Here is a 16,136-nt window from a genome sequence, read left to right as displayed (position 1 = left end):
CGTCTTCTTGAAACATTATCTTTCCCTTCTAACTAGGTAATCTTACTAATGCTTTCTAAATATGGTTCATTAGAGAATCACATCCATAAAATAGTTCATTTATAGTCTATTTATTACCTAAAAATTCCTATCATTGAAAAAAGACACATCTGCTACCAACAGCCACATTGTTAAAATGGCAAAAGTATGAACTCATAATAGAAGGCTGTAAGAGCACTGTACGAAGGAATCAGTGCAGAAATTACTGTTTTCTTCCAGTCTGTGAAATTTTAATGGTCTAGTTCTCTAGTTCCACAAGAAACTCAAACAGTTCAGGGGCAGATTTAGGGATATCTCTTTTACAAGAATTTGAATAAAACAATAACCCTTCCAGATGAAAGTTATTTTGTCCAGGGAATAGCAGGTAAGCATTACTTCAGAAGCCTGGCAGGGGAAAAAAATAAAAAAAAACAAACAAACAAAAAAATCCCCAGCAATTACTTAAATGACTAATTTATATATTAGAGGTTCAAAAATACTTTCTACAACTAGAGTGTGATGGTTAGAATTAGCAAAATACTTCTTCCTGATTCACACCAGATAACATTAGCACATCTTATGTGTTTATAAAGATAATTAGATTTTAAAGATGTTTACATAAATGGTGATAAAAACAAAAAGCAGTGCTAGGCTCTAAATCAACTCAGAAGAACAAAATCAGAGTCTTTCATTTTAATGTTATGGCTAAACCCTGAAATTACAAAGTGAGTTTTTCAGTAGATCAGCAGCAATCAGCACAAATATCCCAACCTGGTTATTTGTGCCAAGTTTCTCTAATTAGTTATGTGACAGTACAGCTATAGACTCCAAAGAACAAAAGTCTAGACAGCATGAATATTATTACTAGAGAATTTAGAAAAACCTGCTGCAGAATTCATTTAATCTTCCTGCAAAGATTTGAGGGATTGAGGAATTCCAGGAGCTTTTAATATAATATTCCATAACCCAGGCCCATTGTATAATATAGCTGGAGAAAGATATTTAGAGCCTGCCAGACTGAAGCACTGTAAAAGCAATAAATTGTGAAAGCAGAATACTGCACAGGTCAAAGTTTCCACAGAAATCAATGTCTTCTTCATTCTTTGAACACCATGCTTATAGAAGGATAAATTCAGCTTGGTTAAGAAATAGGTTGATATGCCAATTATAATTTTGGACCTTCCAAACATAGCTGTTCACAAAGTCAACTGCAATTCTTGGCTGAGAGATTAGATTTTACTACAATGCCTATGCAACAGCAAGTGTACATAGACACAGGCATGCACGTGTGCCCAACGACATCCTTTTTTCTAGATAAATGACCTACAAATCTCTTACATTTCCATGTATTTTTGAAATCTTATTTACATCTGTTTTTTAAAACTGAAATGTATTAGACACAATAATAAATTAGGTGATAATAAATCCTATCTGTTAAATATTTTTCAGCATGCAAGCATTCTTTGATCACAGGTTGTTAATTTTAAATGTAATTACAGACAGTTTTGTTAAATGACCATTTCTTGGCTTCTTGGGAAGATTCCTTGAAAATGAACTTGAATTCCGATTAATTACCATGACTTTGCCTTCTTCTTCTCTCCCCTTCCTGCCTCCCAAAATAAGAAAGGGAAACTGGATTTACCTTTGTACATTGAATATAAGTTTGGAAGTACTATAAAAAATTAATAAACACCAGATCACCATTCTTTGAGATAAAAAAGAATAAAGTAAACAAAACCAAGCAAAATAAAAAGCTTTTGTAAGAAACCCTGATTTTTTATTAGGTGCCTCTGAAAGGAAAAAATTGTTTGCTTTACTTTACTTTTTTTTTGATGTTGGTTTTCTTTTAGTTCTCAGTGGTCAAGTTGTCCACTTTGGTGTTGATATCTAAAGCACTGATTCTAAGTATTTTTCCCTGAAATGTTAAACATTTCTTTTTAGTCTGACACACAGAAGGTCAGCAGCAATTACTGCATTACTAGAGTGGGAATAATTTTGGCAGTGTCCATGAGCTGGTGGTGCAGCTCCACAGGGCAGCGTGAAACAGAGGATACTGAGAACCCATTTCTCACTCTATGCTGGGGGGCACTTTGGGCTGGCTGCTCTCTTCCACTTAGCTGTACAGGAAATCTGAGCTGTCAATACAGTTCTACTCAATCTGCTCCTGTCTGTACTTGCACTCTGGGGCTTCCCCTGCTCACATATGTGAGGGACAGGTCCTCAACTGCAGCCTAACCCACCCTGCTGCCAGGGCACTCTCAGCCTATCTCCAGCTGCTCCAGTTGCTCACTCAGCTATTCTTACTCCTTTCAATAGGAATCCCCTGCTGTACACAAGTGTTTTACTGCTTTTTTCATGAGAACAGATTAATGCCTAGTATCAAAATCTAAACTCTTTATTAACAAGAATTACTGCAAGGATTTAATCCATAAACTCTGTGCTGTTAAAGCTTTCATGGGCTTTAAATGAGAGTCTTATATCAGGTTTTGTCTTGTTGTACTCATTTACAGCAAAATGTCTAAAAAATTATTGTATTGGTCTGATGTGTGGAGTTTTGAAGAAAAAAAGGTGTCTATAGGGAAATATCTGCATAAAGACTCTGCTAGTTATTAAGTTATTATAAAATACTTATAAAAAACTTGGATTGTTCACACCAACAGTACTAAATGAGGAGTGACAAATCCTTAAAGCTGGCAAAGAATAAAAAGATCCCTATTATTTATAAAACATGTAAGCTACAAACTTATTTCAATGGATACAATTCAAAATTCCTTTACTAGGTGCCATGTACCAGCATCTCACTCTTTTTTTCCTTTTTTGTCTTTTTTTTTCTTTTTTTTTTTTTTTGTTTGCATTTTGGGAATTCTCTTCTTTGCAGCAAGTACTTACAAACCAGCTGTTCTTGCAATATGTATTTGAAAACAGAAGACATTAATTTCAAAAGACACATATAAAAGTTTGAGGAATGTTGTGACAGTCTTTCAAAAACAAGCATTTACAAATTAGTTCCACTGATATCAGAAGATTCACTTCAGTGAGCAAGGGCTTAGCAGTGTAAATGAAGGTCTCATAATTTGGCAGTTAATAATAATACAGTTTCTAGACAGCATAATTTTATTATGTTAAGACACAGTCATGGTTTATAATTTGCTTCTCATCATTTGTATGCACCTGATGCTTAGTGCTTGCTGAATTCACTATCTTGTTTTTAACATCATATTGATCTCCATATTAACAAAGCACAATGTCATAAAATGTCAGATTAGCACTTATATTCAGGAATGAGCAGCCGGCGACTCCAAATTGGAGTTTTCTCACATAAAACACACAACTGCCCACTACATTTAGGAAACACTTTATATAATGTTTTTCTTGATTTTACAGCTAAACCAGAATCTTTCTGACAGCACTACTAAAAAAAAATGCCTCTTAGCTTTAGCACCAGTAGGTAAACTTAACAAAGAATGTTTTTTGTTTTGGATATACAAAACCAGTGAATTTGGCAGCAATTTATCATGTTCTCAGTACACTAATCAGCCCTTTCCTTCTTTCAGTGATCTACCTGATCTCTGGACACCCAATATGATTACTTATTCAGAAATTATTGATCATCATAGGAAAGTTATGTCATGAGGTCATGTCACACCTATTAAAATGTAAGCACTTAAAATCTGCCAGTGTGCTGTAGCATACTCCTGTGTTACTGCAGAATCAGAACAGAGGACAACTGCCTAGAAAACAGAGGTTAGTATTAAGAACAAAAATAAAAGGAAATGGTCAAGAATTTAGCCTAGTTAAATCTTGTATTACAAACTTAAAATAGCACAATTAGAAAAAAAGAAGTATATTTGAACCAATGGGATGTAACATTGTTTTAAAGTAAGAGTGAAACATTCCTCATAGGAACAATATTTGTTCTGAAGCTTCTAAATTACTGATCCATGCAAATATGTTAGAGCAATATGACTGAAAGAGCATTCCTTTTTCAAAAGATACAATCAAGTAGTGAGGAGGTCAGAATAATGTACTAATACCTGTTTTGGACTCATTTGTATACAGCTGCTTTCAATGGGAGTTACCTTAGAGATGCAGTGGGGCTTGGTGCAGCTGTGCTCTGCTGCACACATTGGTACAAAACCAAAATGAAACAGTATCATCGTCAACTAGTAGGTCACTGAAGAGTAAGAGTTCATTATATGTATCTACAGGTTATTATTTCCACATTTTAAATTTCCATTCAGTTTGAGGAGACTGAAGAGTGCTCCACTGTTCTTATGACCACAGCACTGGCTTACTATGAGAAAAATATCACTATTACCCAAGATAAGATGACCTCTGTGATGCATGGATGCAATATTAATCCTTCTGACACTCTGAGCAAAAGGTAATTGTTTTTAGGAGCTTCCTACATTTAAGCTAACAAAGGCTGCAAGTGTCATATGAGAAGTCTGTAGTAAACAGTTTTATGTCTTAAACAGTTAAATGTAATGTCATGACTAGATAATTTCTGGAATTTCCTGCCCACAAAATACGACACATTGTGTTATGTGTATCTTCAGTGACTATTGTGGTCTCAAGATACATCAGGGCTCATAACACAGAAATACTAACAAGGAGACCCATGAAGTCACCAAAAGTCACTCTGAGCTGCCATGAATGAGAAAAACAGAACATTTAACACACAATCATGACACTTTCAAGCAGGGATAGATTTCAGGAAACAGCACCAAACTCTAGAAATTGTAGCACCGGTAGCTGAGGGATGGATGCATTCTTGTTAATAAAACAAAAAGAATGCTATTTAGAGAGTAGAAAAACAGTAGACAAACTCAACATGTACTAGATGATGTTTTGTTTGGCCAGACTTAGGACAGAGGTCACTTGGCTTGTTCATCCTAGAGAAGCGGAGACAGAGGTGAGACCTCATTGCAGTCTGCAACTTCCTCGAGAGGGGAAGAGGAGGGGCAGGCACTGATCTCTGCTCTGTGGTGACAGTGACAGGAGCCAAGGCAATGGCCAAGAGCTGTGCCAGGGGAGGTTTTGGTTGGACTTCAGGAAAAGGTTCTTCACTTAGAGGGTGGCTGGGCACTGAACAGGCTCCTCAGGACAGTGGTCACAGCACCAGCCTGACAGAGTTCAAGAAGCATTTGGACGATGCCCTCAGGCACAGGGTGTGATTCCTGGGGTGTCCTGTGCAGGGCCGGGAGCTGGACTTGTAGGTGCCTTCTAACTCAGGGTAATCTGTGATTTTATGATCCATTAAAAAAGTGTATGGCCCAGCATTTTTTTAAACTTTGTGGTACATTCTAATTTCAACATACACCTTTTTACCTACAGTTTCAGATAATTCAGCATAGGTATAAATTATTCCATGGTGGCTGTACAGTAACAAAGAAAGCAGAAACTTATCCCAAAAGCAAGGATTGCAAGCTTCTAATTTAAGTAAGAGTTGAGACTTAATCTAAACCCCCACCAATTTCAAGAACAGCCCTCTAAGGGTATAAGTGATTTCTCTGAATAAAAAAAGAGAAGTGCACTCAGTTGAGTAAGAGAACCTAATCACTGAAGAAATTCAGAAATGTACAGTGAGTTTAAAAAAGGTTGAAATGTTGCTGTTCTCAGTACTGAATCTTAAGATTCAGCCTCTGAATTGACCTTACAGACAGCTGCACAATTTCTTTTGTGAGTCCAAAGCCTCCTTAGTGGGTTTCAGCTAGAATTGAAACACTGACTTGCCATGTCAGTGTACAAGGTGTTAAAAAAAAAAAAACAAACCTGGCAGAGAACCAGCTACCACTACTTTTCTTTTCCCTCCTTCCACAAGTGACAACACCCTGAGAGAAAAGTAATTTTAACTCATTCTAGCAAATTCTGTAAAGTTATGTCCTTGTGTCCATTTTGACTTCACACAGGTTTTACTTCAAGAAAAATGCAGGGTTGTTTTTGATTTTCACCAATTAATCTGGTAATTCTGATTTAAATGCTAATTTCCATTTGCTACGTTGTGTCTTCATCCAACTTTACTGACTCTCTCAACAGTTGCGAAAATAATTGCATTCTACCACATCCCTTCCTATTTTTAAGGTAAATTATAAAATAAATATCTCCCTTTACACACATATAATAAAAAATTATTTCCAAACAGATATGTAGGATTATTTCAGCACCTCTGAAACTTCAGACAGATATTTTTATCTAGCAATTGCACTGAGTTAAACAAACCAATCATCAGTGTTTATCTACTGTGCATTTCCCTGCTTGAAAACTTTTTTAATTATTACAAATTTTGCAAGAACTAGCCAGACCCTGCTACTTTAGCTTCTGTTATAATCTAAAATCACATGGAAAACACTGAAAAAACAGTTTATCTAATTTTATTTTTCTCTGAATTCTTTTTTACTTATGCATATTCACATTGCACATGTTTTTGACAGTTTATTGTCAAACACAAATATTGGGGAAGCTGGTTTCTCACCTAAGAAAGAAACACAAATGAAAATTTAAAGTAACTATCCCATGAGGAGACCAAAAAATCCTTGTCACATCCCAGATAGAGGCAATTGTGGAATTCATCTTCAAACAGAAAATAATGTTCCTCAGATGTGCAAACTGTATTGGGGACTAGAGGTGAATTAGGCTGCAAATACCAAACATATCATACTGCTTGATCCACTAAATCACCCCAGAAATTTCTGTATTCAAAAGACCCACAATTCATTGTGTCCATGGAAAACACAGATAACAGTACCACAATGTTACACTCAAAATTCCTATTTCCCCTCTTGAGACCTATGCAGTTTCTCAAGCATATGTTCTGCTTAAAGCTAGGATTAAAACATTTATAGAGCACAGATGTTCTGTAGAGGAAATAACTACCAATCTGTAACTTTTAATTTAATTTTTTTTTAATTTTTCAATTTTAATCATTGTATAACACTGTTATAAAAGAAACTCAGTAGTGTAGATTTAAGAAGTTTCATAATTAGTCTGAAAAAGTAATTATCGACATAAGGATTCTACCCAGAAAGGCCTCATGATTGGCATTTACTTACTTCCTTAAAGGTATTTTACCCTTCCTATATGTACTTCTTGGCCAGTAAATGATGGAAACATGTATGTCCTTATTGCCAAAGTATGTTCCATTTACTGGAAAGAGTAATAGGTGGGATAAACACTATAACAGATTCATATTACACAGAAAACTTTCCAGGTCCTTCTCCCCTGCTCTCAAATACTGTTAGCACACACATATATCTGCAAATGTTTAAGAGAGACAGAAAGAAAATGATTCAGTATCATACTACACAATTTTCCTTGATTAATTCTCCCAAATATCTCAGGTATCTCAATATTAGGCAGAAAGACAAAAAAAGCAACTCCCTTCCAGATACAACAAAGAGGACAGAAAAATGCACCAAATCTTCCAACAATACTCCTCCCTGTTTTACTTCTTTTTTATTTCAGCCTATCCTAACAGGTTCTATAAATCAAAGTTTCTACATTATACCAACATTTGATCTGAAAGATTATTCTGGTTTGCATTAAGCACCTTGCTCAATACAAAAAAACTCAATTCCATTTGCTCATTATTCATTTGTACCTCAAAAACTTCTTCATCCAGAATCCTGGTTCCAAACACAGTGATGCCATTGGTGTCCACAACTGTTTTGTCACTTCTGTCAAGTGGTTTTGTAGTTTTTTTGTTACAGTCAACAATCATTGTAACACTCTTTTTCTCCACACTGATGGCTACTCGATGCCACCTATTAAAAAAACCCAATATAAGTTGACTGTAATTTATGGTTTTAAAACTAGGTCATTGTGTTCTTATCAAATCAGTTTATAGGAGATGATGTACCAATTCACAGATAAAATTTAAAATGTATCCTTTTATTTCTTTCTTCTATACATACACAAATGTACAAAGTGTTTAGACTAGCTGCTGTATAAATTCTGTCCCTCAACACAAAGGGGTCTGAGCCACAGCTCGTTGTAAACACACTCTGTAAGGTGAAGCTCAAGCTGATGTTCTCTGCAGCTTTAACCAGGGAACATTACCAAACTCAAATTAGATGTCAGTGCACAGTTTACATTTTAATAGATTGAACAAGCTGACAGCAGATTCTTTTTTATGAATGTGTTTGATTTTCCAAATTACTTGTGCAAATATAATTAACCCAGCAGGTTATTATTTATTATTTACAATTCACTATTTTTTCTGTGTAATCAACCATCAAAATGTTACCATGTTCGTTTACATATTTGAAGGTATTCCATAGCTGTAGAGAAATAAATACAAATGGTTCCAACATAGATACCTTTCCAGATAAACATATTTACAAATACTTGGCACTATTCCTGTAACAATAGCTTTGCCTACATAATATTGACCAAAAAGTGAATGAAGTGTTTCAGAGTACTGAAAAGTGACATGACTTTAGAGACATTTGAGAATAAAGTCTTGTATGTTTTGCCCAACGCTACTATGTTCTTTATGAGACTTTATGAATAATCATGATAGACTACATTAATTTTGTGAGCCTCTCTGCTATGACAAATGTTTAAGAACAAAAGCAGACCACTCTGTAATCCACCATGGAGCAAAAGGCTAAAGAATGTTTGATAGACCAGGACAAAAAATGTAAAATATGTCATACAAATGACGGGTAAGAGGAAGGCTGGAATCAAATTATTTTAGTTGGCATTTGTAGCATTAGGGTTGCCTAAATCAGAGAGAAAGCTTAGATCATTGTTACAAAGAGTGTCTGTGTATCAAAAGGAACACCTTGAAGCTAATGGAATCTGACTGCTAAACAGTATCACTGAGCCAGAACTATAATTCCATGTTTTCTCTGGAATGCTGTTAAACACTACCATTATAAAAGCAAACTGGCCATGCATCCTCAGGCACATTACACTGTTCACACTTTTTAAATATATCTCAGTTTGAGATGAAGGTTGTTGTCCTAGATCCTTCATAAAATAGCTGAGTCAGAAGAAAATTGTTGGCTTATCTTTTGAAAGTGTGTAGAAGCTGAAAGCATAAAATCATAGCTCACTGTGCATAGGATTGACTCCAGTTGATTTAGAAGTTGTATAGTCTCAGTGTAGCAAATTGTACCAAACCAAGTTTGTTTTTATTTCTTCATTTTAGCTAGTTTATCAACATTTTGGATTAAAGTCTATGTCAAAGTTTGTTATTTAACAAAAAGTCCATTAAAAAATGCTGGTTTTTTTTTTAATCATTCCTTCTGCTAGGAAAATGAATCAAGGCTAGGTTTCATCATATAATTTCATTGTCTGGTAAAAGTAGGCCAAGCAGACAATTAAGTGTTTTTTTTAATTCTTGATTGCTTTATAAAAGTGTTTCATTATAGTTGAATTTTTTCCTTTCCTCACTGAATTGCTTTCTTTTGCTTTAGTAAAATTTATTTCTGTGTATCTCTGAAGATTGTGGTTGCTTCTCTTGGACTGCAGCACAGCAAATAAAAAGCCTTTGAAAGAATGAATGTCTTTTTACAAGCACTGAAATGACATTCCCAGAGAATGATTGCTTGTCTACAAAGCTACAAAAAACTAACAACTGCATTACTAACGCAACAGGTATTTGAGATTAATTCCTTTACTGACGGTGCAATATAAATCCTTATTCTTTCCTGATTTCCTTATACATAGGATTTCCTTATACATTCGTATCTCAAACTTTTATTTATCTGCTGGTTTGGCTTTGGATAGAAGAAATTCTATGCTGTCTTGTCAACTTGTCTTCACGCTGCCTACCACTTTTAAGTGGACCAGACATTTCTTTTAGTGGGACTATTCCTTGAGACTTTTTGAAAACAGCTTCATTGTATAACAGACAGGAAGAATATTCATAGGTTTAGCTTGGGTTGGATTAATTTCTATGACTCTTTCCTCACCCTTGACTTATAAAAATGTATTCTGTATTCTGCTGCAAAGCTTCTCTAATTTTGTACTACACCAGCCCAACTAGCTAGAAACTATATTACTGACATATTTAAATATTTAAGGAAACTGTTTGTAAATAGATAATCACATATACTGTGGTTTGCAATATGTTCTTAATTTTAAAATTTTGCACTTACTTGCCATCAGCGATGTTGACTGTTCTGAAAAGAGGATAGTCTTCTGGGGCAGGTTTTCCATTTTGATCTTCAAACAGGAAGACAGGGGACCTACCAACTTCAACACCTACTTGCTGAATTCCTTGTTCATTGTAGATAGACAAAAGGAAAGACTGAATACCCTTCTTAGGTTTTACTGTCATTAATATTGAAAAATCTTCTGGAAAACTTCCACCTGTAAACAAAGTGACATATACAGCTATAAATTCAGAAAATATGAAACATTTTTTCTATTTTTCTATAAGCACATAGGATCCAGCATACAAACTTCAGCATACAATTCTCAAAAATGAGTACATAAAAATTATATTAGGAACATTTTCTGTGTCTCTTTTTTTTCTTTCTGATTTCACTTTTATTCCTGTCAAGTAAACCTTAATGGTTCTTAAACATAACTGGTAAAGAATACAATCATAAAATGGTTTGGGTTGAAAGGGACCTTAAACTCATCGTGTGTCAACTCCTGCCACGCCGGGGATGCCACACACTAGACCAGGTGGCTCAGGGCCCCATCCAAGCTGGCCTTGAACACTTTCAGTGTTGGGGCATCCACAACTTCTGTGGGCAAACTGTTCCAGTGCCTGACCACTCTCTGAGTAAAGAATTTCTTTGTAACATCCAATACTACTCTCTCCTCTTATACTTTAAAGCCATTTCCCCTTGTCCTAACACTACCTGCCCATGTAAATAGTCCCTACCCCTGTTTTCTGTAAGCCCCTTTAAGTACTGAAAGACTTAAGAGTATTTAAAGGTTACTGAAGGACCCCACCACCCACCCAAAATGGGATATACTCAGAGGCTTCTCTCCTCCAAGCTGAACAAGCTCATCTCTCTCAGCCTGTCTTTGTAGGAGAGGTGCTCTAAATCTACTGTGAATTCCTGTAATAACACAAAGTATGAAAGAACCATGGTAGTTTCCCAAGAAGACTCTCAGGCACTTCAGTAGCCCTTGACAACAGTTTCTTTTAGTTTCTCTCCCACAATGTATATTTGAGTCTTTCTGGAATTATATTGTGCATACATTAAAAAAATACATAACTAGTTTTCTTTAATGGAAGATTTAAGCAAAATCAAAGAGTATTACTTTCACTTATTCCCTGAGGCCTCCTTTTTGAAGTAGAGATGATGTACCAAACACTGTTTCCACCTTTACAACTAAAAATAAACACAATTAAAAGTAGATATAGTTTATAAAGGAAGCACTGAAGTGCTGCTCCTGTTGAATCTTGTGGTAAATCTGCATTTCATTCGATGCAAAACTCAATTAGGCTTAATAACAAACAAAATGTAAGACTGAGATTCTAAAACTCAGAATATGCTCTGGATCCATGTGGCTTCAGCTGTAATTTGGCATACAAGAAAAGGATGAGAATCTAATTGTAACATTGGCAATGAATATAACTGCAGCTCTGTGTGTAGGAGAGTGGATAAAATGTTCTTAGACATTTTAATATAATATGAGAACAAGCTTTAATAATAATATCTTGTAGTTTTGAAATCAATTAAAGCATATAAGAATTCATCAATCTCTGATTTTGGAATTTATTCTTCCAACGAAGAAAATGGAAGATTGTTTCCATGACAGGTATTACGGGGAAACGCCAAAGATTCTAGATTCCTCCCTGAAGACAAATTTTTACTTCTTGAATTACAATGTGTAAACAAAATGTGTAGAATTTTCCTTGCTCTTTAAATGACATACTACCTTTGTAAACCAGAACCCCCTGGTCTTACATTTTTATTTTGTCACCTGCAATGATACCTAATGTGCTTTCTACTCCTCTATAACTTTTTAATGGAAGCTTGTTGAAACATTGTAGTAGCATAGACTATGTTTATACATCGTTTTGATATCTTATTTTGAAGGGATCAAAGCTCAACAGATAGGAAACATTTCTAGGAAGGAAACATACTCTGGCGAGTCACTGGTAAAAGTTGTCCATGACAGGGTAAAGCACATTGAATTAAACTGTATGTTATACCTTCTAATGTCATAGCAAATAGATGACAAAAATATGGAAAAGAAAGATGACTGTCACAGGCCAAAGAAACTCTTAGAGAAGTACCGAGTACCTGCCCTATCTGCACTGTTAACGTGAAAGATGTGTTGGAAGTGCTTAAGGCAAATGATAATAATTCAGCTTGTCTGGATACGTGCTCTTCAAACATGTAACATCCTAGCGGGAAAAAGTGAACGTTTAGGAAAGGTGACTGAAAGCAAGTCATGTGTCTCAGCTCAGTAGTCTCTGTAATTGCTGCTATTGCAATATTCCCAAATGTTTTATCTTGAATCTGCTCTGGGTAATCAGAAGAAAATTTCCTCCAAACACAGCTTTGATTGAAAGAGTCAAAAAAGAAATGACATTTTAACATGAAAACTATATATATTGCATCTAACATATAAAACTATATGCATATATAGTTCTTGGACATATATCTGGAATAGTCTACAAAGCCTTCTTAAATACTTTTATATTTCTTGTGGAGGAAAAATGTCTAGAAAAATATGTTTATATATCTGGGTTAGCATTCCTTCATGCTTTTGTAAAAGATGACTAAGAGCATGTACAACAACAGTATCACAAATATCTAAACAGTTTTCTTATTACAATCATATATTGCCTTCTAGTCAGCGAAATCAGGGTCTGTTATATTCTGGGAAGTTGGTAAATAAAATTAAATTAATTTTTTAAAAGATGGAGGATTTACTGGATATAGTAGCTCCTGATGAGTTACAGGAGTTAAATGAAAGCAAGGATAGGACACATTAAAATGTGTACTATTTAGCAGAATTGGTATCTCACAGCTTGATCTTATCTTGGGTATCTTCTATAGCCTTTCCACTGCTATAGAGTACTAAGAAAAAGAGACACAATCCCTCAAATTTCTTTAAGAATAATCTGAAAAATGAACACTTCTTGTGATGAGGAGAGAGGATGCCTGTACCACAAGACTGAAAAGGAATAAATTACCATAATCACCTCCAGATTATTTTTTTTACTACTTTAAAGGATAGCAGGACATTTCCCATTCAACTCAGTCAAGAGGATATATTAAAACCTGAGGAAGTGTATGAAAAATAATCTAAACATTATATCTTTAGTGAATTTTGCTTTGTTCTTCTTCCATCAACAATAAGTGATGAGTTAAGGGAGCATGTAAGTTACTCTTGAACTGCATATATCATGGGAACATATTATTACTACAAAATAAATCATGCTTGACCCTTTTCTGAATGCAAGTGACATCTATACGACTGCTACTCTAAAGGACAGAAAAGAGAAAGTGTTTTTCTTTGCCACTTCTAATCTGTATGTATTCTGTATGACTTGTTATAACTCTATACCATGTGTCAAAACAGAAAATTTAAATCTTCAAAGATTTGGAGTTTTAGTATTCTTACTATCATTTTCCTCAACAGTTTGAGTCAAGTGACAAGTGATAGTGAAATAACGGAATAAAAGTCTCTCTGTAGCATCCAAAGAATCTTTCCCAAAATTTGACTATTTCACTTTAGAGAAATTTGAGAGAAGATGGAATCACAGCTATCCACAACTAGGCTTGTTTAGTCCCCCAAATACCGAGATACTCTTAGGTAATTCTTACCAGATGTTACTTCTGGGAATGATTTTGCAATGGCCAACCAGAATTCATTTCTCCCACTGCAGCATTACTCCAGGAAGCACAATGGCTCTAAATGCACTACTGAAACAGGCAGAGACTTGCCAAAGCCACCAAATAAGGTTTCCATCAGATAGCATCATGAAAGAACAGGTAATATGACTTAGCAGTCAATTCCGGCAGTGACAGAATTTGATGGAGAACTTTATAACTGAAGCCAATAAAACCTGAATCTTTTGGTGGATAGAGCTCATTCAACCATTCATATGCAGAAGTGTTTTGTGCTACTGATGTTGCACTACATGCTATGCTTTAGAGAACATAAAAACATATGCAGCAAGGTAATGTACAAAATTAACAACTTTCTGCCCATCTTACCTGGGTACAGCTGCTTTGTTGGGGCACTCAGCTGTGCAGTTTTTGAAACCCTGTAAGCAACATCTGATCCTTTTGAATTCCTTCTGTTTGTGCAAAATCCTGCTGTTCTTGTTACTCCTTCTGGAGAATTGTGAAATTCTAATGCTTTTAGCACATCAACGGGCTCAGCTGACAAAGTTAAAAAAAAAAAGAAAAACAACAAGAATAATTATTTATCTTGCATCTCTATGGCATCCAGCATCCAAAAATCTTTTCATTTATTTGCAAATGTATATGTCTAATCAGAGCAGTAGCTGCATCCTACTTTGACTTATTGCACATTACTCCGACACTATAATGTTATTTTTATAGGATTATTCATTTTTAAATATGTAAGAGTTCATCCCATCCAATGTGCTTTTTATGATCATATTTTCAAACTACTTGATTACACACTGAAAATCACCAATTGCAAATGCTGAGGATCTTGCTGGTTGAAACTTCCAATACATGCTTTTAATGAGTGACTTCTGAGAAGTGAAATTGATCTTCAAAGCTTGCACAAAACTTTCAGAAGCATTCAGCTGCTAATAATCTGCTACCACAAAATCATCTGTTGCTAACATTAAAATATATTCTGATTACACATAACTGCTTTCTCAGACACAAAGGAATAAGGAAGCAGCTAAACTAATTTCACATGCAAGTAGGAGAAAGAAAAATGTACCTGCTGTGCCTGCAAGGACTAAATGGGCAGAATTGCAGTCTTTCATTATTTCTAAGTTAAAATGCAAATTTATACTTTAGAGACCAAGTACAATAAGATTGCATCTGTGCTCAGTGTATAACAATCTAAAATTGAAATCCAGAGCTGTTATTGCACTGATATTGATACAAATTAAAACGAACAAAAAAGCCTGCATACATATGTAAAGCCAACAAAAAGCCTTAATATATAAAAGTTCTCCATGGCAAAAGGACAAAGTACTGAATGGACATGCACTTCAAGAGAGGAAGTGAGAGAAGACAGTTAGCACACTGCATGTCTTTTCTCCTAGGAAAAATTAAGGTGCTTATTCTCATACTCCCTACAAATCACGGCTTCTTTAATGCTTTTTTTTTTTAGTGGAAACAGAATTTCAGTAGACTTTTTTGTCACTTGGACTATTCCACAGTTTTTATTTTGGGAAACTCATAACCACTTAATTTGGGAAGACAAAGTTTTAAATGACATTCAGTGTCACAGCTGAGAAATGAGCTTGGTAAATCTGACTTCACATCTTTGAACTACACAGCAGCATTAACTATGGCTGATTTATTTTCTGTTATTCATTTTACGTGTCAAGAAATATCAACTTAAGTTTCAAAATTCACTGCCTGTAAATATTCAACTATTTAAACAAGTATTTCCACAGATGTGAACACAGTTTAACTAGCTCATCCTATTCATCTCCTGACAGTGCCAAATATGAAAAACTCAACTCTGTGGTTAAACCAATCTTTGTTTTCTCAGCCAGCCTAGAATGCACATAACTTCTTCTTTCTTAAAATATATTTGCAAGAAACTGCTTATGAACTTTAAAAATTTTTCCTCACATCTTGCAATTTTTCATTTCCTTTCCTCATTGAATCATCATTGTGTTATTAACATAAATCAAATATCCAATGTTTGTTGCAAGCTAACACATTGGGAATGAATGTTATAGTACACAACTGAATTTACCTAAAATCCAAATACATGGAAAATTCAAGAAATTATGTTTAAACAATTTCAAAGGAAAAGTTTCAATATTATGAAAACACTGTGGTATCAGTCTATCTCCACTGTTGAGCACTGAAAAAATAATTTTAATGGATATAATGTATTTTCTATAGGTGTTCCACAGAGTTCTGAAGGAATTGCTACACATACTGAAGGAACATTTTGAAAGAAGAGACACACATTTTTTTCTAGTAACCAACAGCTATCTTTGATGTACCTATAATAATTTGAAC

At 34.8% G+C, this 16,136-nt stretch overlaps 1 protein-coding gene across 7 annotated transcripts in view; it reads right to left on the bottom strand.

Moving 5' to 3' along the window:
• Positions 1 to 16,136, bottom strand: part of COL11A1 (collagen type XI alpha 1 chain) — a 129,873-nt gene that overhangs the window by 100,987 nt on the left and 12,750 nt on the right. For all 7 annotated transcript variants that reach the window (XM_064428025.1, XM_064428026.1, XM_064428020.1 and 4 more), the window contains exons 2-4: positions 14,163 to 14,330; positions 10,125 to 10,338; positions 7,619 to 7,781 (exon numbers count right to left, since the gene is read on the bottom strand). In XM_064428025.1, the coding sequence (XP_064284095.1) occupies positions 7,619 to 7,781; positions 10,125 to 10,338; positions 14,163 to 14,330 (545 nt within the window). The remainder of the gene's footprint in view (positions 1 to 7,618; positions 7,782 to 10,124; positions 10,339 to 14,162; positions 14,331 to 16,136) is intronic.

This window comes from Passer domesticus, chromosome 7 (assembly GCF_036417665.1).
Source record: "Passer domesticus isolate bPasDom1 chromosome 7, bPasDom1.hap1, whole genome shotgun sequence".
Taxonomy (NCBI): Eukaryota; Metazoa; Chordata; class Aves; order Passeriformes; family Passeridae; genus Passer; species Passer domesticus.
Note: the sequence above shows the minus strand (reverse complement) of the source record. Positions and strands in the feature narration are given on the sequence as shown.